Consider the following 27,613-nt stretch of genomic DNA (forward strand, 5'->3'; position numbering starts at 1 on the left):
GCCTTTGAGCTTCGTAGATTAAAAATGTAAGTAGCTCTCACTTGCGTGTGTGTATGTGTGTATGCTTGTGCTGCACCATAAACGACCACACGTGTTTGCATGCATTTCCCCTCCTGCCCCAACTTTTAATTTTTGCGAAAATCTAAAAACAAAACACTCTCACATATCAATTCTTTCGCGCTGCTTTCACTATCCTCTCAGGAACAATGAAAATTCTTTTACACATTTCAGCGAGAAATAAAGCAAATGCCTTGTCATGCGCACCGTCTTACGCTTCCTCAGTTTTGCAGCCAACGCCGATCGGCGCCGATCATTAATCGATGAGCATTCGCACCGCTTGATCAGTTGTGTGGCGGCGTTGTAGGTGTACGCGTCGCAGAGAAAATGAAGTACAGAAGTCAGAAGAAAAATAAGTAAAAGAAGTAGTAAGCAGCAGTCGAGTGGCGTGTGTATTACGATCGTTAAAGCGCTTATACGCTTAGCCGGCTAGGGGTGCGACCAATTGCTAGACTTTTCGAGTGCTTTTCATATTTGCACCAGCTCTACGGGGGTTAGTGAGTGAGGTGGCAGGCATTAAATTCAATCGCTCAACGTTTTCAATGTGGCATGCCACATATGAGACACCATGCAGCTGAATAGTGTTAATATTGCCGGTAGTGCCACTCCAGCTGCTGCCAAGCCGCTGCTCATGCAAAATAGTGCAGCGCCAATCTCAAAAGTCTTCATTGACGACTTAACGGAGCGTAAACGCTTGTGGCGCGTACCGTGGTTCATTATCATAATGTGTAGTGTGCAGGTGAAGTGCGAAATTTTATTGAAAATAATTTTCAATTGCATGCATCCATCTCTCTATTCAAAATAATACCAAAAAATTACAACCAAAAACACTCCGTGGTGCCACATGGGCGTATGAGCAACACATGGCTGCCTTCAAGTTTGGCGCTGATTCTTTACGTAAAAATGTATATATGTGTGCGTGAATATGTGTGCGTAAATATATGCGTGTGTGCGCCTGCGTAGAACATAAGAAAGTCATTACTCTTGCTTTTTTGGTTTTTCTTTTCTTCTTGTTGCTGATTTGCACTTTCCATTTAATCTATTTGCGTATGAAGTAAACAACAGCTACTCAAACAACAACAACAAATTGTGCACATTGTTCGTATTAATTACATATTTCACAATTGGAGAAATAAACAATAACCGCAACACAGTTCACTTTTGAAGTGGTTGCGCTGATCCACTTGATTGTACAGCAACTACAAGTGTACGCCTGTACACATATGTGTGCGTATTGATTGATCGCTGTGTATGTGAGTGGCTCTGTAGGTATTGTAAATACAATATTTGTGGTTATTGGCTTTTGTGTTTGCAACACATTTTAACCGAATTATGTATGCTTTTTTTGCGCTGATATTCTAACCGAAGATGGATTCTGTACGCTGCGCCCTGCACTCACAAACATCTGCACTAGCAAAAATTATAGCACGCGAGTGCAAGCTTCTATCAATAAAATTACATAACTTTTGGCAACAAATTGCAGTAAATATTATATATAAAAATATGTGTTGTGCCACATTGCCAAATTGCCCATAATTCACTGTGGCAACTGACCTGATTTGGTTTTTATTTGCTGCTTCAGTGCTTTGTAGCCACATGAGTTTCGCTGCGCCGTGTGTAAGTAGTCCCCAGCTTTATTTTTGTTGACGTTCCATTAGCCACAGCAGCCATACATTAGCTGTTGACACAATTGGTTGTAAGCGCACACACACACAGAGGAACTCATCTGCCGCACTCTCCAATTGAATTTGTGTTATGGCAGGCAATCAACTATGAAGTAATGGGTCTACCTGTGCGTACCTTGTTTACCTTTTTTATGCCACTTAGTACAGCCTACATGCAACAGTACTGTTAAAATGAGTGCAGCTGCTTGTTTGACTGTCGGCTTGTCTGGTGCAATTGCTGTGGCAAATCAGTAAGTTGCGTTACTGTGATGGCATCGATACTGCCACTTATTTTCGTCACTTTCATTTTCATTGCGTGCGTCAGCGGGGACAGTTTGCGGCTAAGTCAAAGACTTGCAGTTAATTCCATGTAAAGTTGGCGTAGTCAAATTCCATAAACTTTATATGCATACAGATACCATTTTTTAACACACTTATATGTATGTATGTAACGGAATCTTTGAGCTTAATTTTCACTGGCTTCTAAAAATCTGATCGACTTGAAATTTTGCACACCTATCAAGGACCGATGGCAATGCAATAATTTGATAAAAGTTTTCCATTATCCTTATTAGGATTGCCAGGATTAATATTTTCTTTTTTTACTGTAGGCAAAAAGTAAGGTGAATTTGGTTGTAAAATGAAAAATCTTTATTTATTCTTGTAAATCAGTTTTTCAGGCTACCTCCACGAAATAAGTTCTTCATCCCAATTACTTCTTTATCACGGCCGATAACTGCATAGCTTTAGACTCATAGTCGATAAGAAAGGAATTAAATATTACACGAATATATCGAATCATTTATTCACTGACTGCAATGATAACAATAATTTTCATTCATAATAAAAAAAAATAATTTAAAGAAACTAAAAAACACGCTTTTTTGCTAATCGAACTAAAAAGTAAAAATTAAAAAATAGTTTAAAAAACTAAAAACACGCTTTTATTGCTAATCGAACTAAAAAGTAGAAAATAAATTTTAATGACAAAGAGACCTATAGTGAAGTAATAGCAAATCGAACGATCAGTCATAGTCAACTACCTCAGAACAGAATTATAACAAAAATTAAGATACAAATAGAGTAATTCAAATTAGAGTTAAAAGCGTGGGATGCATTTTGCTTCACTTTCATAACCCTCTGTACATAGGTAGTTGCCAATAGAATGATTGTAATATTTACTATATCCAGCATCCCACGCTTTTAACTCTAATTTGAATTATTCTATTTGTATCTTAATTTTTGTTATAATTCTGTTCTGAGGTAGTTGACTATAACTGATCGTTCGATTTGCTATTACTTCATTATAGGTCTCTTTGTCATTAAAATTTATTTTCCACTTTTTAGTTCGATTAGCAATAAAAGCGTGTTTTTTAGTTTTTTAAACTATTTTTTATTTGTAAAGTGTTCTATATTTCATAATATTCTGCGAAAATGGAAAACAGAGTATGCAGACTTCTTATTTATTTTGCTTTATTTCATTTCTGGACATAAAGTATTAGGTGCGCAGCTAAGTTCTCGCTGTTTTTTGATGAAAATAAAACTTTTTTCTGAAAAAGTGGTTACAAGTGAATCATTGAAAGTATTTCCCATCGCTGGCTACTACTTTTTCCCATCTTTCTGGTAGATCTCGTATACCGTCGCGGTAAAACTGTTCATCTTTTGAGGCTATCCACGGATCAAGCCATTTTTTGATGTCTTCATATGAATGGAACTGCAGGTCAGCTAGACCATGTGCCATCGATCGGAACAGGTGATAATCGGACGGCGTAATATCTGGAGAATATGGAGGGTATGGTAGGATTTCCCATTTCGTTGTTTCCAGGTAGGTTTTAATGGGTTTTGCAACGTGCGGCCGAGTGTTGTCATGCTATAGAATCACTTTTTAATGCCTCTTCGCGTATTGCGGCGGCTTCTCGGGCAGTGCTCGGCTCAATCGCATCAAGTGAAGTCGATACCGATCCCCAGTGATGGTTTCGCTTGGTTTTAACAGTTCATAATAAATAACACCAACTTGGTTACACCAAAATACATAGCATAACCTTCGCAGCGTGAATATTCGGCCCAGGCGACGATGTAGAAGCATGACCGAGAACTCTCCATGACTTTCTTTTCTTTGGATTACTGTAATGAATCCATTTTTCATCACCCGTCACGATGCGTTGAAGAAAACCCTTCCTTTTTTTGCCGCTGGAGCAGTTGTTCACAGGCGAAAAAACGACGTTCAATATCCCTTGGTTTTAACTCATAAGGAACCCAAGTCCCTTGTTTCTGAATCATTCCCAATGCATGCAATCGCTTGGAAATGGATTGGCGGGTAACCTCTAAAACTGAAGCAAGTTCAGCAAGCTTTTCTTGCGTTTGACATGGATCCCCATTGAGCAATACCTCCAATTCAGTGTCTTCGAAGGTTTTTGGTATTCCTTCACGCGGACGGTCGTCAACATTAAAATCACTGTCTGCACATTGTTTCACTTAAAGCAGCATCTCCATAAACTTTTTGTAGCTTTCGATGCGCTTGAGCCGTCGTTTTTTTCGAATGAAAGAGGAAAATCAACACTTCCCGCAAATGTCGATTATTCGGCACAAAATCAGACATTTTCACGAAACCAAAAGTATATGACACCAAAAAAAAAATCACCAATGTGTCGAAGCAGTTTATTTACCATATGTCTAAGCTTGGTTTATGACGTTTAGGTTATGTTAATAGGACTATCAATAAGTTCGTGCGGTTTTTTTTCAAAATTTGAAACTTTATTGACGTAAAATGGTTACAAATTTAATATTCAAAATATTGTCCATCGCTTACTACTACTTTTTCCCATCTTTCTGGCAATTCACGGATTCCCTTTGTGAAAAATTCGGTCGGTTTTGCCGCAATCCACGAATCGATCCATTTTTTGACTTCATCGTAATTACGGAAGTGCTGGTCAGCCAGGCCATGTTGCATCGATCGGAAGAGATAGTAATCGGATGGCGCAAGGTCTGGACTATACGGCGGGTGGGGTAGGACATCCCATTTGAGCGTTTCTAAGTATGTTTTGACCACTTGTGCAACATGTGGCCGAGCATTGTCATGTTGCAAAATAACTTTGTCGTGTCTATCGGCGTATTGCGGCCGTTTTTCTCGCAGTGCTCGGCTCAAACGCATCAATTGTCGTCGGTAGACATCCCCCGTAATCGTTTCATTCGGTTTCAGTAGCTCATAATACACAACACCCAGCTGGTCCCACCAGATACACAGCATAACCTTCAGGCCATGAATATTCTGCGCCGACGTCGATGTTGAAGCATGGCCAGGGTATCCATACGTTGCCCGACGTTTTGGATTGTCGTAATGGACCCACTTTTCATCGCCAGTCACAATTCGATGCAAAAAACCCTTTCTTTTGTGCCGTTGAAGCAGTTGTTCGCATGCCATAAAACGGCGTTCAACGTCTCTTGGCTTCAATTCATACGGCACCCAATGGCCTACCTTTCGGATCATTCCCATGGCTTTTAAACGTTTGGAAATGGTTGATTGATCAACTCCCAAAGTTTTTGCAACCTCTTCTTGCGTTTGAGCCGGATCTTGATCGAGCAATTCCTCCAATTCGGTATCCATGAACTTTGGCGGCGCACCCTCGCGTTCTTCGTCTTCCAAGCCAAAATCACCACTTTTAAAGCGTGCAAACCACTTCTGGCACGTTCGCTCAGATAGAGCATGCTCACCATAAACTTCCACCAAGATACGATGACTTTCGGCTGCTTTTTTCTTCATATTAAAATAATGAAGAAGAATTCCCCGCAAAAACACATTATTTGGCACGAAATTCGACATTTTCAAGTGTGGTAAAAATATTGTTGTTTACGCTTCAAATAAAAAACTTATACTGACGTTTGTGCCTTACGACAGTAGCTCTCCAATGAATGTTTGGAAATGTGGATCGATGGAATAATAATCAAGTTACGCCATCTGTTGTAAAACCGCACGAACTTATTGATAGTCCTATTAGAATCGTCTACCACGCCGTGTAGCGGCATCTATTGACAAACAGCGGGAACTTAGTTGCGCATCTAATACAAAAAATGCTCCACTCATTTTATTGTAACGACAAAAAACAAAAAAAATAGAGAATTAACGCCAGCTTAAATGATGCAGTTCAGAAAGGGCAACTATTTGTTTAAATTTTTTTTAATTTTAAAGTATTTAGCACTTCGTTGGGTATCCTTTAATAAAAATTACAGCTTGATGTCCAGGTGACATGGAGTCAACCGATTTTTTGGTGTATTCTGTATTAATTTGGTTCCTCTCGTCAAGTATCGCCTTTTTGAGATTAAATTTATTCTGGACGTAATATTTTCTTATATTTGTCCTCAAAATCGACAACTAATTTTTGATGACTTTCAAATCCGATGATTGTGCAGGAGTTTTAACAATGTGGGTACATTTATATATTAACCAAGTTTGTATTATTTGTGACTTGTGCTTAGGGTCGTTTATAAAATCGAAAGCCATCTTTCATTTGTAACTTTCAAGCCTTTGAAATAAATTTCTTGCAGAAGTTTTAAATAAACATATTTCCTGATTGTTTCTTCGATAAAAGTCGACTTTTCAACTCCATTTGGTAGCGTGCAAGCTCAAACATTTACGTTGCCACCGCCGGGTTTTATAGTAGCTAGCAAATTTTGGAGTTTGAGCTCTGTATTGGCATCGCACCATATAAAGCTCTACGGTCTGGTTCAAATAAGTTTGTTTTTATCTCGTCTGCAAAAAACGGACCTCCAAAATGCTGGTGTTCTATTTAGATCGTCACGCGCGAACTGCAATCTCTTTGCCTTGCGCTTACGAAAGGTTTATTACAAGCTATTCTGCCATTTCAATTTGCTTATACAATAACAATATAATCGCTACTCGCTCTCCATAAGGTCTGCTACCGTTGTGCGTTTTATACGTCTTCGAGCAGAATTGAGCCGAAGTAAGCTTGCTGCTGCATCGTTGACATGATTTTTAATTGCTGTGTGAGCCAAGGCAAATTGCTTCGCTACCTCAGTCACAGTTGATATGCCAAGAACTCGATGAAGGTCGCTATTTCTTATTTAGTATGGCGCGTTTACTAGGCTTCGCAGAAATTTGTATTGCAGACCTTGAATGGAGGCGAAGTACTTTTGGCTGGCGCATCCCCAAAATTGTATACCGTAAGTGCGAACCGATCTTAGTGCTTGTTTGTAAATATGTAATTTGTTGTGGATTGATGAGCTTGAGCGCCCACCAATGAAGTGTTTTAGCTTATTTGATAGATTTTCTACGAGATTTGCACTTCGACCTAATGGTATTTTATGCCTTATAGCTCATTTAATTTCAAGTTAAGCTTTTTCCGTTTTTTCTTGACGCGAACACTCCAATTATAACGAAAAGGTCGAATGTTGATAATTGAATAGTAGTAGTATGTATATCCCCGGGTACAACGCAATATCAAAAATATTAAAATTTTAATATTTTTATTATTTTAATTCAAAATTTTAACATTTTTACCATTTAACTCATTTTTTTAACTTACAGTTACTCAAAATTTTAACATTTTTTAACATTTAACTCATTTTTTAGCTTATATTATCTCAAAAAATAAATGTTAAAATTTTGATGTGGGTCGATGAGTCCAACTCTAAATTATAGTTACTCGTAGTTAATATTTTTAAGATATTAAAGATATCTATTTTTGATGTACTCGTAATCAATATTTGAGGTTGGTACAGTTAAAATTTTGAGTTGGGTCGATTATTATTGATTGATAATTTTAAATATTTATTACAAAATATTTAACATTTATTTTTTAAAGTACCTTTCAAAAAAAACGACGAACTCCACAAAACAAGAGTCTTTGAGTCAGATTTGAACTTGCAACAAAATTATTGTTACAATTCCAACTGCTTAACCAACTCATCTAAACCGTATATTCTGAAGTAATGTAATTATAGTTGAGTAGTATGCAAAGCAAGCAATGTTGATCTCACAATCTATAAATAGAATAAGCATAAAGTATACTTGCAAGATAAGCACTGGTCTGCACAAGACCGAAGAATGAAATACTGTTGAATATGTTCACTTTGTGAACCGTTGACGGAGTCAACATGAGTCACAAACTGCAAGATAAGCATAATATTTGATCTAGAATATTCAATTAAGCTTTTATACATCAACACATGTTTCGACTCTGTCGAAACCGTTTGACTTTGTCAAACATGGTTACAAGTGCAGTAAGTATTTAGCGTTAGAAGAGGGTAGACGCAAAATAATTGAAACTTTAAATTTGAACTCTTTGAAGTTCAAATTTATAAAATTTACCCAATATTGGTTCATAATTTAAATCTCTTATTAAATATGTTATTGGATTAGATGGATAAATTTTACTAATATAAAATATTTCTCGAGTCCAATTATTTTTATATTTGTTTTCAAATTGTTTTTTATGTGATTGAATTCTTACTTTTTCTCCAATTTTAAAAACTGGTTTTTCTAAATTGTTTCTATTAATTTTAAAACAATTATCAAAAATTAATTGTTCATTTTTTTCATTTACTTCACAAGGTTTCATACCAATAGTTCTATGTACATCTTTGTAATTATATTCATATAATATTTTATCAATTACATCAATCCAATTAGTATTTTTCTGAATTTCAAATCGTATTTTTAGTTTTTCATTAATGGTTCTATTAAATCTTTCTACAATTGATGATTTCTTTTCACTAAATGTTTGATATATGTTAATATTGTATTTATCTAAAACTTCTTGGAAATGTTTATTTAAAAATTCTTTACCAGAATCTGTATGAAGTAATTTTGGTGCACAACCTGCTTTTTTAATAATATTTAAAAATGCTTCAGAAGTTGTTTTTCCATCTTTCTTTTTTAATGGTTCTATATAAGCAAATTTAGAAAATGTATCAATTACATTAAGCATATATTTGTATCCTCTATTAATTCTAACATTAACTGTTGTCATAATTAGTAAATCTGCTGCCCATAATTCATTTATACCTTTAGTAATAATTTTTCTTCTTTCAAAATTTTTTCTTACTGGTTTATGCAACTCTTTTGCTATTTTAAAATCATTATTTTTAGCATCAATAAATTCATCTTTATCCATTTCAAAAATATTTAAAATTTATTTTAATTAAATAACAATGATATCAGATAAAGTTTTAAAAGAATATATTAAAACACAAAAAGACTTAAAAAATAAACTTCAACAATTTAATTTAAACAAAGTAATAAAACAAGAAAAAATTAATGAAGATCTTCAAGCAATTATTCAACCATTAAATCAATCAGTTATTAATGTTCTCAATTTAAATGATTGCTTTAAAAATTTAATAGTAGATTTAAATCAATCAAATCAATCATATAAAAAAACAATAGATGGACATTCACAAAGTGAACATGTTTCAACGGAGTCGAAACCATTTGACAATAATATGAATTTACAAATTAATGAATTTAACGAAAAGCAACTATCACCAATTAGAAAAACAAACAAACAAAAATTAGTTGAAAGTACACCAACAACTAGCACATGTTCACGAAGCGAACAGTTGACTCCATCAACATCAAAAGACGCTCTTTTGCGTAGTGCAAATGAAACGTTATCTACACCAGTACAATTTATTTCAGAAAAAATTGGAAATATGGCAATGAAATATTTAAATTTAAATAATTCTGATATGAAATTATGTGACAATATTTTTGGTCTAAGATCTGAAGATGGAAAAGATTTATGGATTGGTAATACTGAAGTAAAAATTAGTAATAATAATATTATTTTAAATAATAAAACTTATAATGGAACAAAAGGGTTATGGGAATTAATAACTTTAAAAGAACCATCAACAGCTGTAACAAATAATGATTTACAAAATTATGAAGAAATTATATTATCAACATATGCTTACATGCAAAATAATGACAAAAGTTCTAAACGTATTAAATCTAGCGTTGGAAATAAATATATGAATTTTATTAGACCAATATTGATTAAAAATAAAATTATAAAAGAAAAAGTAGGATCTGGTTTAAATTCAAAAAATAATCTTTCAAAATCATTAAAAAATTTTAAAATTAAAACTAGTTTACCTACTGAATATGTTCGTTTTGCGAATCGTTCACAATGTGAACGTGTTTATTGGAATGATATTAATGAATTAAAAGATAGATTAAATTTGTTAATAGGCGAGTATAATGCAGGAAATGATAGTCCAGAAATACATAATGAAATTATGAATATTATTGAGGAATTAAGAGAAGAAAATATGTTGACTCTGTCAACGGTTTCCGAAGGAAACATATTGACTGTTTAATTAAATTAAAAATTTTTTTTTCTAATAAATGGGAATTGATAAGTTTGGACAAAAATCTTTTTCAGAATTAAATTTGTCTAATGAATATTCTCTTAATAGAATAATATCGTTAGAAAATGAAGTTGAAAAAAATCGTTCAAATATTGATCAATCAAAAGAGAGTATTAGTGAATTAGTAGATTTAAATCAACTACTTCAAAAAAAAGTTGCAGAACTAGAAAAGAACATAAATCATAATAAGTCTAATATTATTAATATAATTAAACGAGTAGATGCTATGGAAACATTTCTTAAAGTAATTGCATCAACTATTGAAAAAATTGAAGCAGATATTGAAAAAAGTGAATCAACTATTGAAAAAATTGAAACAGATATTGAAAAAATTGAAACAGATATTGAAAAAAATGAATCAGATATTGAAGAAATTGAAACAAATATTGAAACAGATATTGAATCAGATATTGAAAAAAGTGAATTAAATATTGAATCAGATATTGAAAAAAGTAAACTACAGATTAAAACAAATATAATTGAAAAATAATTAAAAAATTTTACTTATCTAAATGGAAAAAATTAAAAAAAAAAAAAAAAAAATATTAATATAAACAATTTAAAAAAACTTAATCTAATGTAATTAATAATTTAAATATTTCCTTCAGAAACTGTTGACTTTGTCAATATCAAAATACTTAAAATAATCTAAGTTAATATTAATGTATAGTAGAGAGGGGGTTCGTTTTAGTTACCTACATTTCTTATTTTATAATGTCCCCAGGGTAATTTGTAAGTCTTATTTAACTTATCGTTATCATTATTATTCAACTTTTTATTGAAATAAAACTTATCATCATAAGGTGATAATCCTATTTTATTTTCTTCTGTAGTATATAGTTTCATATCATATGATCAAATATTATGAACAGTTTCATTTTTATTTTTTAAATTAATTAAACAATTCTTATAATCTTCAATTGTTAACTTTTTAATATTATTTTTCTTTATTCCTTTACAAACTTTTTTATCACAAACATCGGTCTTAAATGCATACATTTTACTTCTAAGTCCACAAAATTCTCTAATTGGAATTCCATTATATTCATCTTTAAATTTTCCTGGTACTTTTTTATTAATATTAGATTTTAAATCTTCAATTGGAAAATTATCTATATAATCACTGGTATCATAATTATCTAGATCATCTTTCATTTCAGAATAAATATCAAAATCATCATCAATATGTTTACCTTCAAAATAAAGAATAAATGAATCAGTATCTGTTCCTAATAATTTCATTCTATTACCATATTTAGTTTTCAGTTGTACATACATTTTAAACATTAATAATTTTGATAAATCTAAAATATTTTGACCTCCAAAGATAGGTTTATTTAATTTAATATTTGTATTTTTACCAAACACTACACACATATTATGATCTATTATTTTTCTTGATTGATATGTATTTCTACTTATTAGTTTTCTCATAATTTTTTCAGTTTTAACTATTCTAACATTAAGTCTATTTCTAACATTTTCCATTTGCTTACCATATACACTATTATTCATAAGTTTGAAAAAATCTTTTTCAAAATCGTTGTTAGCTTCTTTTCTAAGTGTTGTATTTTTTTCAATATAATTTTTTAACCATGCTTCTTGTCTACATTTAATACCTCTATGAATTTTAGTTAAAATTACACCATTATTTAAATATTCTTTTAATAATCTTATATCAATTATATAATTTTTCTTTGGTAACAACGTACACATTAATTTTTTAATTTTATCATTTGGTTTACTACCAATCCCTTTATTAATTAAGTCTGTTTGATTTGGTGATAAATCTTCAAATTGTGGAACATAATGATGAGGTGCTGGAGCATAATCATTATAAAAGTTGTGTAATTCCGGAGGAATACTTATATCAACTTCTAATGTATATCCAATATCACCATCATCAAAATCTTTATTTAAAATATTATCAATATTACAAAAATATTTAATTTCATCTTCATTTAACCATTCATGATTACCAACACTTAATTTTTGTGACATGGCCCATCCATATAAGTTATTTGCATCTAAATATAAAATATAACTTGTTAATTTTTTAGAATCGTATATACCTTTAAGAGAAGCTTCCTCTTTACTTAATTTATAAACTTGTTCTACAATATCATCGTAATAATAACAATTATTAGCTTTAGCATAGTTATGTGCAATTTGTGATATTCCACCTCTAGTTCCACTTTCATAAAATTCATACATATCTTGATCTGTTAATAATTCTAATTTTTGTTTGGTTAATTTTAAAGCAGATGAATTACTTAAATGTGGTGAACTTATATAATGTATAGGATCTAAATTATAATTTTTAAAACATTCTTTTCTAAAATTATCAAATACATCACTTAAAAGTATAACATCTAATTTCAAATACCAGTTATGATAGTCTCTAAATGTTTTACAATTAAAATGTTTCCAAAATTTATTTGCAAATTTATAATCATTAATATTAATATTTCCATTTAATGATGACTTAAAATCTTTATAGTCTGGAAGTGTTGTTATATTAAATTTTTTATAATTGTCAATAAATTCATAAGGATATACGCCTTTTCTAAGTAAATAACATTTATCTTTTAATGATAAATCCTTAAAAATATTATTAAAGTTTTCTAAATGATCAAAATTAATATATTTTATATTTTTAGTATTACAAACTGAACAAATACTACAAGCATATATTTTATTCACAGTATTTTTACCAACTTTATAAGATACATAATCTATATTTCTTATTTTCTTACATGTTACACAATATATATCATTAACATCTAATAAATTTTTAACAGCTTTATCTAATGAAGTATTTATAAATTCCATTGAATCTATAAATCTTAATTCTATTTTTTCGGCAACTGTATATAATTCTAAATCTGTTGAATTACAATTACGACAAGTGTTTCTTGTCTTTAAATTATATTGATATTTACATTTTTCATTTTTACATTTTAAATATTTATTTTCATCTACAATAACTGGTTTTTTAATTTGTTTAAATTTTTCAGTACTCGTTGCTAGAACACTAGTTTCAGTTTCAGGATGAAATTCATCTAAATATTTTAGAAATAATTTTGAATCATAACCTTTTAAATTATGAATAATAATTGGTAAAAATTTTGGCATCTTTAACTTTAGATTACATTTATTACATAAAGCCGTTCTATATTTACCAGTTGCATGATCATGATCCCAACATTTTTTATTTTCTTCAGAAAATGAAATATCACAAAGTTCACAATTTTTAGTATTATCAAACTTTAATATCGATTCTTTATCCTGAATTATATTATTCAATTTTCTAACATTATTATATTCTTTAGCATATTTTATTAAATTATCTAAGAATGATTTCAGTAGAACTTTTCTATTAGAAGTATTCTTTGAAATATATTGTTTATTATAAGTGTTATAAATACCATAACTATTTGGAATGTGTTCATGAAGTAATATTGTATTTTTACATTTGCCAGATTTTTTTTTATTAATTTTTTCCAAAGTACATTCAAAATCAGCATATAAAGTATATGGATGAAATAGTTCTGCTCCAATGGATTTATATTCTAAAATATTTTCACCCTCTTTAGGTAATGTTATATATTGAAGTATATTATTATCATCTTTTAATAAATAACATGTTTTTATATGTTCTTCTAATTCATCAGATTTTTCAAAATGTATAAAACATTTATTACAAATTTGTAGATGCTTATCATACTTGTGAATTTTACCACTTAAAAATCCAGATACATTTTTAAGTAGTACAAAGTGAGATTTGTATGTTTCTTCTGTAATATTTTCTTCTATATATATAATATTAACATGTTTTTTTGGCAAACCATTAACGAAATTACGAAAAGAGTTACTTTTATACATTAATTGAATTTGGTAATATTCATCATCATTTTTTTCTGAATCATAATGATAAAAATTCATGGTAATATTAAAATAATCTCCTAATTTTTTAACATTTTCTTCATTAATTATAAATGGAAATTCTAAATTTAGATTTTTAAATTTATCATCATTTTCTAAATCTTCAAGATATTTTTTATATTTTGTTGGTCTTTGAGGATCTTTAACAATTTCATCTTGATGAATAAAATATAAGATACAATATAAAATACATTTATTATCAGTATTTTTAATATTAACACAATTTCTATTAGTAAATGGAATATATGATCCAGCAAGAATTTGAGACTTATCTCTACTAATATGTGTTCTTACTATTCTAACAAAGCTAGTAGCAGATTTTTTTGAACATTTTTCTGAGAATTTATTATTTATTTCCTCTATCATTAAATAAAATTCTTTTGTATAGTTTAATTTATTAACATAATGTATTTCTGATCTATACCAATATTCATATTCTTCAATTTCATTAGTTTTTTTATTAATAGTCGTAAGAATTACCGCTGTTCCTAAAGACACTTTAAAATTACTATATTTTTTAAAACCTTTGAAAAAATATTTGAAACAATTTCTTTTTATTAATTCTAAATGTCTTTTAATATTAAATTCTTCATTATTTGTAAACTCTAAATCAGCAACCATATTGTTAAAACATGAACCATTTTTAATTTGTTTTTCTTGAATATCAATAATATCAAAATCATAATCATCAAAATTTTGAAGTATATTTTGAATAACATCATTATTATGCTTTTCTATTAAAACACTTATTATGTTTAATAAACTATTTTTATTTTTATTATACCAATATTTTGGCAATTGAAAAATATGTTTATTTGCTCTAATATATTTTTTTAGATTTTTTAAATTTTTGGATTTCAATTCTTTAATATTAAATGAATTCATTTTTATTTATTTGATATTTTTACTTAATTTTTCCTTATTTATATAGAAACATTTTTTTTAAATATTTTGAATTATCGCCAATAAATAATATTTAAATATTAAATATGATGTGGTGTGATGTAAATTAGAAATTAATTTCGTTACTTCATAATAAATTGTTAATTATTTTCTTTATTATTAATATATTTAATATGAAATTGAGAATTACAATGACGTTTTTTATGTGATACTGTATACCACATTCCACATTCACACTTTAATCTTTCAAATCTTGATGGTAATGAGTTATAATATGCAATTTTTTGATTGTAACAGTTTTTACAATATCTCTTATTCGAAATAAAATTAGAAATAGGTTTCTCTTCTAAACATGAAAAACATATTTTTTTACCATCTATAATAGACAAACATATTCTTTCACCATTTACCATTTTATGATATAATCTTTGTTTTGGTATGTTTCCTTCGGAAACTGTTTCCTGCAGAATCATAATTTCACTCATTATTTCCAATTTATTAACAAACATTTTTTTTAAATTTATATCAATTTACATTTCTAATATTTAATCTTATACTAATTTTTTCTTTTCTAAAATCAATTAAATTATTATCCTGATCAACAATATAAATAGTTATGTTTCTAATAGTATTTGTATTTACTGGATAGTATATTAAATTTTTAGGTATTTCATTTATTTTTTCACCTGGTTTATCATTAATAAAAAATTCATGAATAATATTTGTTTGTTTATTATTTTCATAACTACCTCCTACAATATTACATTTTATTCTAATAGAATTAACATTCATAATATTTACTGGTAAATCAGATGATACTAATGTATTAGGTTGAATAATTTGTTCACTAAATCCTAGTAATGAAGCTATGGAATTTTTTTGTGTAAAATCAATAATATAATCACTTTTAATTTCAACTTTTAATGTTGTCATATTTGGTTTAATAGTAATACCCTTTATTTTCTCTTTTATAAAATTGTTTATATCATTTATTTCATATGAACCAGTTGGAAATGTAATTATTTTGTTAACCCTGTTAATTGTATGTAAATTATCTTGTGAATCATTTCCTTCGAAAATATAATGTAAAATATTATTTTTTAATTTTTCAGATATATTCGGTATAGAATTATAAGTAGAAAAATTAAGCAAACACATTTCAAAATCATGTTTAACTTCATTTGACTCTGTTGAAATATGTTTATTATCTAAAATTATTGGTTCATCAAAATTACATGAAATTATTGAAGTATTTCCATCTAATGATATAGTCGGCATTATTTAATTAAGTAAAAATTTTAAACATAGGTGACCACAAATTATTTCATTTATTTCTTGATCAATATTATTATTAAAAATTACAGTATTTTCATTAGTTTTGAAATATTTCTCTATTAATATTGGTAATTTATTTATAGCAAAGGAATCATAGTAAAAAATATGATTATTATATTTTTTATATGCTACCCAGTGTGTACCATTACCATTATTATTATCTAAATTTATTATTCCACATTCTATATCTTTTATCTTTTTTGGTAATCTATCTTTCATGAATACACCTCTAAAATTTGCTATATTAAATTTTCTAGCATATTTTTTTAAATCATAATTACTTAATGGTTTAATTGGAATTAATTCAAAATCAAATTTTTTTTAAGTAACATACCATTACCAGATTTTTTAAGTAGCATACCATTACCAGATTTTATATTTTTTTCTTCTAATGCTTTATTATGACGAATTTTTTCTTCTAATAATTTATCGTTAGTTTTTTTATCATTATATGCTCTATATAATGTTGTTCCTGCAGTAACTGCAGCTCCTATTGCTGGAATAAATGGTAATAGTGCTGGTAAAAATCCACCAATTTTTTCATTATTAAAACTTTGTAACTGGGACATAGATAATTTTAATATAAAAATTTTAAAAGTAGTTTTATTATTATCTAAATGTTTTTTTATAGAATTAATTTGTTTTCTAGTTAATGGTAAATATGTTTCATTCATTACACTTTCTTCAGTTCTTTGTAATTGAATTGGTTCTAATTTTATAGTAATATCTGTTTTATTTTTCATAGCATCATAAACTTGTTTTTGTTGATCTTCATTTAGAGATATTGGATATTTAATGTATCGTCCACATTTTGGAATACAATAAATTTTATCTTTATTCTCATTTTTATTATATTCACTTTGTTAACCGTTAACAGAGTCAACATTTATCAATTCTTCAGTTGATGAATTGTGAGTTGTCAAACCCATACCCATTTTTCTTTTAAATTTCATAGCATTAGTAGTTAAATATGCATTTACTTTTTCTGATAAACTACCATCTTTTGCTGAAACTCTTGACCATGCTTTATCTTCTAAAATTTTATCAGCTTCATGTCTTTTCTTTATATCGTTACTTTTAGAATATGCAATATCATGTTCTTTAGCTGCTTCATCTAATTTATTAATTGGATGTATATCTTTTTCAAGTTTTAATTCAAGATTAGTACCAGGTCCTAAATAATTATATCCTGGAGAATGTAATTCAAATGGAAGATTATTTATAAGATTATTTATAATACCACTACCATAATATCGTACCATTTATTATAATAGAAAATGTGATGTATTTATTTATTTATTTGGATAATTATTAATCATGAACTGAAGGTAAACTTGAAATATCATCATCAACTTTTTTATTAATATTAGACAATTCGTTTTTATTTTTCTTATTTATTTTAGTTACATTCTTTAAAAATCCCTCTGTTAAACTATTTGATTTAGTCTGTCCAGAATTGTCTTCTTTTGTCGAGAATTGTCGAGAATTGTCTTCATTTTTAGTGTTTTTGCCAATAATTTCAATACCAAGTAATTTAAGTCCATTATTAAGAGAATCGCGTGAAATATGATTTTGTTCGCAAAATTTTACTTTAGTTAATTTTAAAGTACTAGCTTGTTCTAAATAATTAATAGCTAAATTTCTTTCTCTAATTTGTTTAAGTTCATTAGCATTTTTTGGAATATGAATATTTTTTGAATTTCTAAAACTTTTTGTTTTCCCTTGTAGTGATACAAGTGGTGAAACAGTTTTAGTAGAAGGGCTTGGATGATTGTATAAATTAGTTATATTCTTATACATTTTATTCATTTTAATTTATTTATGAAAAAATTTTTTAAAATAATTATATTTTTCTTAGTGTTTCAATATAAAAAAATATTAAAAATTTTTATTATAATAAATGTCGAATATACATACAATTGAAGAATTTAAAACAAATACTGATGTGCCTATCTTGAAATTAAGAGGATCTAGTATAAAACTATTAAATAAAGAAGAAATAGAAAAAGAGGTTAAACAAACACAAGAATTTATTAGGCAACATAAGTCTCAGTTTAATAATAGAAGTGGTTTTGTTCACTGTTTAAATGATGCACTTAAAAATAATGATCATGTATGGCATGAATATGCTGTTTGTATTATGAAAAGTGTTAAAAATATTAAAGATTATAATATTGAATTACATTCAGAATCAAATAAAATATTAGTAAATGAATTATTAAATGAGAAAGCTATATTAGAATTTAGTTTAATGAGTTATGAAGAAATTATTGGCAAATTAAATGATGATATGTATGAGTTACAAGTAAATTATGATATTCTTGAATCAGAACATAATAACCTTATAAATAGCATTGAAAAAGAAAATGCTGCATTAGCTGAAAAATATAAGAACAATTTTATTAAAAGACAAAAAGCTATTGAAGAATCTAAAACAATGAAGATTGGACTAGTAAATAAAAAAATTACAACACAAAAACTCAATGATTTATTGAAAAGTGTAAGTAAAATGAAATAAAAAAAAATATTGTTAATAAATGAATACTTGTGTAAATATTATTCCATATCAAAATAATTGTATATCACAGTTATACATAATTGATGCTAATAATAAATATAATGGAGGATGTAGATGTGTCATAATGGATCCGTCTTTATTAAAATTAATTTCTATTGTAATTTTTATTGTAATTGCAATTCTTATATTTTATGCAATATATTTAGATACGCAAAAAAGGGTAATTGAAAATGAACGTAAAAAGATTAACAAAAAAAAAAAATATTAAAAATATTTAGGATTTTTTCTATTGCATTAAATGAATAATTGTAAAAACAATTTTGATAAAAATAATCAATTTTCAAAAATAGATTTTATTATTTCAAATGGAATAGATAAAATAATGCAAAATGAATACATTTCAATGGTACTAATTAATTATTATTCTATTAATAATGTTTTTTTATAATTTGATAAGACAATTAAATGCAAGACTACAATTATTTTAAACATAGGTTTCGACCTAGTCAAAACATATTAGTAAATTTTTAATAATATTTTTTAGTTAAATAAATGAAAGAAGAAAAAGGTATCGAATCTTATGACTTTTATGAACATTTGCCATCTAATTCTACACTATTAAATGAATATGGAAGACCAATAGAAATAAATATTAATAATCAAGACATTAAAACGTTACCATCAAAAAGTTTACTTAATATTTTTTTTTTTTTTTTTTTTTTTTTTTTTTTGGCGGTGAGGTAGGGTTCAAAATGCCTTCGCACTTACAGTAACCGTCGTCTACTGCGTCGAATGGTGTAGCCACTAAAACAATCCCTCCCCATTCCTTCCCGGATGTTTCCTCTGCCCCGGGACTACGGCAGTATTTCATCGTAGGCAGAGGAGATCCAAGTAGGCGTTCTGTTCAGAAAGAAGCCTTTTCTACTCCCCCTGCGTCCAGGGTCGCCAATTTTGGAGCCAGCATCACGCTATCGTTTACTTAATATTAGAGGTCAAATTATTGCTAAAGATAAAGATGGTAAAATATTAGATAAACTTAATCCTGATAAAATAAATTTTGTGAATAATGGTATAATAAATCTGTTTAGTAAAATTACATATTTTATTAATTCAGTTGAAATTGATAAAATTGAAAATCCTGGAATAACAACAACAATTAAAGGCTTAGCATCATTTTCTAATGATTTATCATTAAATAATGCTGGTTGGCAAGTTGTAAATAAAGGTAGTGTTTGTAATAAGAAAGGTTATTTTTCTGTTAGCATTCCATTATGTATATTAATTGGGTTTTTTGATGATTACAAAAATTTCATTTTTAGAATTAATCAAAAATTAGAATTAATAAGATCAAATGATGATACAAATTGTTTAATTGTTGATAGTATATTAGTTTAAGTGATCATACTTTTTCTATTGATATTAATCAAATTATATGGAGAATGCCTCATGTTAAATTTTCGGTTGAAGTTGATCATGAAATTAATAAAAATATTTCAAATAATACAAATTTTCAAATGTATTTTAGAAATTGGAGATACTATTGTACTACTGCAATTCCAGCTGTAAAGACTTATACCTGGAATATAACATCATCTAGTGCTAAACCTAGATATTTTCTTATTGCATTTCAAACATTAAGAAATCAGAATAATTATAAAGACAATAGTAAATTTGACCATTGTAATTTAGAAAATTTTGTAGTTAAATTAAATACAAATAGATATCCAAACTATGATATGCAACTATCTATTAATCAAAATAAATTTGATACATTATATAATATGTTTCTAGATTTTAAAAATTCATATTATGGTTCTAGTATAAATAATTTACCAATAGTTAATTATGATACATTTTTAAAAGAATATCCAATAATATGCATTGATACATCTAAACAGAATGAGGTAATTAAAGAGGCTGCTATTGATATTAACATTGAATTTAAATGGACAGAAGATTTTCCATCAAATACAGTCGTTCACTGTTTAATTATTAGTGATGATAGTTATTCATATAATCCACTAACAAATCAAGTGATGCATGTTTGACTTGTTTTTTTAAATTTTTATAAAATTAAAATTACCTAAAAATTAATTGAAATAAATATGTAATTAATTATATTAATAGATTAAAAAAATTTATCTATATTAAAATTCTAAATTATGGATGGTCATTTAAAAGTTACTAAATTAGATAATAAAATTAAATTAACTATTCAAAATTTTGATACTCATAAACCAATAAAAAGATTAAATGAAATATTTCCGAATATTATTAGAGCAATTATTTGTGGACCAAGTAATTGCGGAAAAACAAATGTATTATTAAATATATTATCAAAGATTTATTATTCTGATATAATAATTTGTTCAAAAACTTGTTATCAAGAAAAATATAAATTTTTGGAAGATATGATAATTCAATTCAATAAATTGTGTGTTAAAAATGATTTGGAATCTAAAGATATAAAATGTTTATCAATTCAATCTCTACCAACACCTGAAAATATTAAACAATATTCTGTAATAATATTTGATGATATCTCTACAGAACAACAAGATAATATTTCCAATTATTTTGCTTATGGTAGACACAATAACATTTCTTGTTTTTATTTATGTCAAACATATTCAAAAATTCCTAAACAATTGATAAGAGATAATGCAAACTATATAATTATATTTAAACAAGATAAGACTAATCTGAAACACATATTTAATGACCATTGTAATGATATTGATTATGATATTTTAAAAAATATGTGTATTCAATGTTGGAAAGAACAGTTTGGATTTTTAGTAATAGACAAAGAACAAGAAACAAATGATGGTAGATATAAAAAAATGTTTGAATTTTTCTTTACAGTATAAAAAATGTTTGAATTATAAAAAATGTTTAAATTTTTGTTGAATAATATTTTTTATCAATTCCATTTATTTTGGAAATCTTTATATTTTTCATTTTTTTCATCAAAAACTATATCTAATATTTTTCTATATTTATATAATCCATCAATGGTGGGCAGCAGATTTACTAATTATGACAACAGTTAATGTTAGAATTAATAGAGGATACAAATATATGCTTAATGTAATTGATACATTTTCTAAATTTGCTTATATAGAACCATTAAAAAAGAAAGATGGAAAAACAACTTCTGAAGCATTTTTAAATATTATTAAAAAAGCAGGTTGTGCACCAAAATTACTTCATACAGATTCTGGTAAAGAATTTTTAAATAAACATTTCCAAGAAGTTTTAGATAAATACAATATTAACATATATCAAACATTTAGTGAAAAGAAATCATCAATTGTAGAAAGATTTAATAGAACCATTAATGAAAAACTAAAAATACGATTTGAAATTCAGAAAAATACTAATTGGATTGATGTAATTGATAAAATATTATATGAATATAATTACAAAGATGTACATAGAACTATTGGTATGAAACCTTGTGAAGTAAATGAAAAAAATGAACAATTAATTTTTGATAATTGTTTTAAAATTAATAGAAACAATTTAGAAAAACCAGTTTTTAAAATTGGAGAAAAAGTAAGAATTCAATCACATAAAAAACAATTTGAAAACAAATATAAAAATAATTGGACTCGAGAAATATTTTATATTAGTAAAATTTATCCATCTAATCCAATAACATATTTAATAAGAGATTTAAATTATGAACCAATATTGGGTAAATTTTATAAATTTGAACTTCAAAGAGTTCAAATTTAAAGTTTCAATTATTTTGCGTCTACCCTCTTCTAACGCTAAATACTTACTGCACTTGTAACCATGTTTGACAAAGTCAAACGGTTTCGACAGAGTCGAAACATGTGTTGATGTATAAAAGCTTAATTGAATATTCTAGATCAAATATTATGCTTATCTTGCAGTTTGTGACTCATGTTGACTCCGTCAACGGTTCACAAAGTGAACATATTCAACAGTATTTCATTCTTCGGTCTTGTGCAGACCAGTGCTTATCTTGCAAGTATACTTTATGCTTATTCTATTTATAGATTCTATTATATATAATAAATATTTAAAATTATCAATCAATAATAATCGACTCAACTCAAAATTTTAACTGTACCAACCTCAAATATTGATTACGAGTACATCAAAAATAGATATCTTTAATATCTTAAAAATATTAACTACGAGTAACTATAATTTAGGGTTGGACTCATCGACCCACATCAAAATTTTAACATTTATTTTTTGAGATAATATAAGCTAAAAAATGAGTTAAATGTTAAAAAATGTTAAAATTTTGAGTAACTGTAAGTTAAAAAAATTAGTTAAATGGTAAAAATGTTAAAATTTTGAATTAAAATAATAAAAATATTAAAATTTTAATATTTTTGATATCGCGTTGTACCCGGGGATATACATACTGCTAATAGTTCCTCAAAGTTAAAGCTGTGCCAAAAATCATTTTAAAAAGTCCTCTCATGTTCCTTTCCACGATATATTTTTATCCATTCCCTTCTCAAGGTAGGTAGGTGAAATGATTGAAATGCCGGACAGGCACTCCTCAAGTACCACTAAAGCGCCGTTTCGGTACCATTATGAGAAGTCCAACAGGCAGATATCTACAGCCAGCCAGAGCTGTTAGAGGAGATTGATTGGATTTAGGTTGGCGCAATGCCCTAGACTGTCGAAGAAAGGAGCGCCCAGGGACCTTAGTCGTCTAGCTGCCAAGCCCGGACATTTACAGAGAAAATGCTCTACAGTCTCCTTCTCTGAAAGGTCCCCACAGCTTCTGCAATGGGGGTTAAATGGTAACCCTAGCTCTGCCTCGTTTATGCCGATCGTTCAGTGAACGGTAAACACAGGTACGAATTTGTAAATTGAATGACGAGGAGTCCAAAGGACTTTCTAAGTCCTTCGTATATCGTACTGGGGCCAAAGGGCTTTCGAAATAGCTATGAATGAATGGAGCTCCATCTTTTCTGCGCTTTCTCAAACCACATATCGCGCATCGGCGAGAACGAAAGTACAGCAGACTTTTGGGCGCATTTGCAAATAAAATCCAGATACTTCGATATGTCAGATCGCAAATAGTTTTCTTCGGAACATTTCGATCCCAGCGTGCACATTTAATAAAGAAATTATTTATGATACCGTCAGAGTATGAATCTATTTGGAACATAATTCCGACTTCTATGAATATCTCTACCCCAAGCCCATAGAGAGCTTGCAAACATATTTTCAGGCGGGCTGCTAACAGCTCTCCATATTTTAATTCCATTTCTATTAATATACATATAAGATTATATTAGGAAAGGAAGCATTTATATGGCATTGCATACTGAAGCCCAGAAAAACAAGCCCGTCTTCAAAGTAATCTATATATTGTATATATAAAAATTCAGCCGTTTTTCGCGTTGTGATGAACTTTACGAAGAATGGCTTAACCGATTTTAACCAAGCTTTGCCACATTGAAGAGACACATGTGGAGAAGGTTTGTGTTTTGAAATTTTAAGAATCGGATACCAGGGTCTCGAGAAATAGGTCAAAACGTGGACCCGGGTAACCCTAGGATGTGTTTGTACAATATGGGTAGCAAATGGAAGCTGTTGATAATTTCTATAGTATAGAGTGTTTTTCATACCGTTCCGTGACTAGGGTCTCGAAATATAGGCCAAAACGTGGACCCGGGTATCCCTAGGATGTGTTTGTACAATATGAATATCAAATGAAAGCTGTTGGTGAATGCCTTAGTACAGAGTATTTTTCATGCCGCTCCGTGACTGGGGTCTCGAGATATAGGTCAAAACGTGGACGCGGGTAACCTTTGGTTGTGTATGTACAATATGGGTATCAAATGAATACTGTTCATAAGTGCTTTAATACGGGGTAATTTTCATACCTATTGATGACTAGGGTCTCGAAATATATGCCAAAACGTGGACCCGCCGTGTCTTTGCACCGAATTAAACCAAACTTACACATTGTTAAGTAAGTATTGAAAATGGGTTTCGTAAAGTTTGGTTGTAATTCGGAACACTGGCAACGGGTACAGCGTTCTTTTGAACCAGCCATAATGTCGTTTACTTTTTTAACGCTTGGGGCGGAACTGAACTGTCAAATTGACAGTGTGAGTTACAATGTGTCAATATTTCTTTCTGATTTGGACGCCATAAGGAGAAGACGCAAGTGCAAAGTGTAAACATTTTTTGTGAATTTTTTTGGAGTGGATTTTGGAACAGTGAATAATTTCTTACGAAATTTGAGAATTTAATGTGAAATCCGAATGTTCAAATGAAATTATGTTTTGTGGACTTTTTTCGGTTCATATGCGATAAGCTACGATACACCATGAGTGAAAAAATGGCAAAAAAAAAAATGAAAAAACAAAAGAAATTGTTAAAGGATGCAAAGGAAGAGCACGAAAAATGCGTAACTTTGATGAAAAAATTAATAGTCTTATCATGCAAATTGTCAACAATTTTCAGAAGAAAAGAGACTTGGGCTTTTAAACACATATGCATCGAAAATATAATCCACAAAATTGAAAATAAACATGTTTTAAAATCTCAGAATACCATAATTACAATCATGTTTATTACAATACAAATGCCAAGACAATCACGAAATCACATTGGTCGTTCGACAAATAATAATAGGCGCATGAGAAATGCCCGGAATAACGCGACATCAGAAGAACGTCAAGAACAAAATGAAGTAGTCAAACGATTGATGAATAATGTTATCCAAGCACCTATTTTAATTGGTAAATTCAAGAATGAAGACGTTCTAATACCAAGAATTCCAATGATTCCACCTGAATTGCCATTTGAATTCAAGCGTTTCCAACTGCCCATTCGTTTAGCATTTGCAATAACTATCAATAAATCACAAGGGCAAACTTTAGAAATATGCGGGATGAATTTAGAAGAACCAGTATTCACCCATAGTCAACTATACGTTAGCTGTTCACGTGTTGGGAAGCCAACAACATTATATATTTACTCAAAAACAAATAGAAAAACAAAAAATATTGTTTATGCCAAAGCGCTTGAATAAAGAATAAAGAAATAAATAATATGAAAACCATATCTTTTCTGTTCTAAACCATATCTATTCTATTTTAGTGTGCCCGGGTTTGCTAGTTCAATATAAAGACAAAACTTTCGAAGCACCAAAGATTGACTAATTTTGCCTATGGGTTAGGTGCGAAATTTTTTAGCACAATATTCTTTAGTTCTAATTCTATGTTGTGAAACTCCACTTAATAAAATTCTTGTTTGTGAAATGCAGTATACTATCAATATTCTACTTTACAAAATTTTGCTTCTCATTATCCGTACGGTTCTCAACATTTTTAAAACTGAATTATGTATTAAGGCAATATTATTAAAGTAATTATTTATTTATAAGGTTTCAGGATTGAAACCAGTTCCAATTTCTCCGAAGGTAGATATTAATTATTGGCAAGAAAAAGTTTCTCATATAAAATATTTTAAGCCAAATACTCAAAAGCCTCTTCCCACTAAGTCACTACAGCTGTGTTTGAGCTTGAGTTCGATTCCACTGCTTCGCATAAAATTACTTGCAATTTTACTAATATCCCTCCACGCAGCATCACAATGGGCTATGATTATGAGTGTGCCCCACAGTGGACAACCACTCCAACCAACAATTTTGCTTAATCACTTTCGTAATTCCACCAGAGTTGCATAACCTAATTGCTAACCACCACAAAAAGAGTCTCATGCAAAACACTTAAAACTTTGTTCTACTATTTACTCTTTCGAAATCACAGCTGGCACTTTTTTACATTGCCAATGACTGCATCTATCAGCGCCTCATGTTTATACCCGGACATCCCTACGATTATTGGCGTTACTTCACCTACGCTTTGCTACATTCTGATTTCATACACCTGCTGCTGAATGTGTCGCTACAGGCAAGTACTCAGGCTATATACTTGTAGCTGTAATCCACCAGAGTTCATTGGCTCTCTGTGAGTGTTGATGCGCCTAATAAATGACTTTGCGAATACGAATAAATGACTAACAAATCGGTTGTTATTTGCTTTTCCAAAAGAAAACATCACATCATTCTTCACGCTTCCCCATTTCTTTCATTCTCTGTTTACAGTGCATGATTGGCTTTTGTCTGGAGAGCGAGCAGGGCCACTGGGAAGTAGGCTTCATTTATGCTGCTGGCGGACTTTCAGGATCGTTGGCTACAGCATATTCTCAGCCTGAACTGTCGTTGCTGGGCGCGTCGGCCAGTGTTTATGCCCTACTAGCGAGTCATGTGCCACATCTGATGAAGGTGGGTCGCGTTGAACATAAAAGAGTATTTAAGCAATTGCTGTTTTTCATATTTTTACTTAACAGAATTACCGCCAATTGCCGCATCGTTACCTGCGCATTGTGTCGCTGTTCATTCTGTGCCTCAGCGATGTTGGGTTTACCGCTTTCCATTACCTGGTTAATCACAACATGAACCCTCGTATTTGTGTGGAGGCACACATTGCTGGCGGCCTGACTGGACTTTGTTTTGGTTTTTTACTCTACAGTCCTGTCAAAGGTCAAGGGTATTGCGCCGACTGTCATTTGTCAAATACTTAAATAATATAAACTTTCATAAACATATGTATGTATGTGTGTACATACATTTTGCTTATAATCATTTTTTATAACCATTGCATCGACATATGTGTCCATGTGTGCGTGTATTTTTTGTGTAACTGAATTTGTTTGCTCATTTCATTTGGATCGTTCGCATAATGTAAGCCAGCATTAGTATTCCGTGCCAATAAAATTATGCATTTTT

The 27,613-nt window shown here is 29.1% G+C and overlaps 1 protein-coding gene across 2 annotated transcripts; it reads left to right on the plus strand.

The window, feature by feature from the left end:
* Positions 1–359: 359 nt before the first annotated feature.
* Positions 360–27,601, plus strand: LOC128864600 (protein rhomboid). 2 transcript variants are annotated; one of them, XM_054104351.1, is made up of 4 exons: positions 360–796; positions 26,592–26,735; positions 26,930–27,109; positions 27,175–27,601. In XM_054104351.1, the coding sequence occupies exons 1-4, from the start codon at positions 626–628 to the stop codon at positions 27,406–27,408; spliced, it is 729 nt and encodes a 242-aa protein (XP_053960326.1). In that variant the 5' UTR covers positions 360–625; the 3' UTR covers positions 27,409–27,601. The 2 variants fall into 2 exon arrangements, with proteins under 2 accessions (XP_053960326.1, XP_053960327.1); XM_054104352.1 differs by lacking the exon at positions 26,592–26,735.
* The last annotated feature ends 12 nt before the right edge of the window (positions 27,602–27,613 follow it).

Source organism: Anastrepha ludens, chromosome 5, assembly GCF_028408465.1.
Source record: "Anastrepha ludens isolate Willacy chromosome 5, idAnaLude1.1, whole genome shotgun sequence".
In the NCBI taxonomy this organism is placed as follows: domain Eukaryota; kingdom Metazoa; phylum Arthropoda; class Insecta; order Diptera; family Tephritidae; genus Anastrepha; species Anastrepha ludens.

Bases quoted from the DNA above. Each gene is read 5' to 3' on its own strand.
- LOC128864600 (XM_054104351.1), top strand. From the start codon at position 626: ATGCAGCTGAATAGTGTTAATATTGCCGGTAGTGCCACTCCAGCTGCT. The intron at 797-26,591 runs GTGAAGTGCGAA...TCGAAATCACAG, and splicing joins TCATAATGTGTAGTGTGCAG to CTGGCACTTTTTTACATTGC. The intron at 27,110-27,174 runs GTGGGTCGCGTT...TTTACTTAACAG, and splicing joins ATGTGCCACATCTGATGAAG to AATTACCGCCAATTGCCGCA.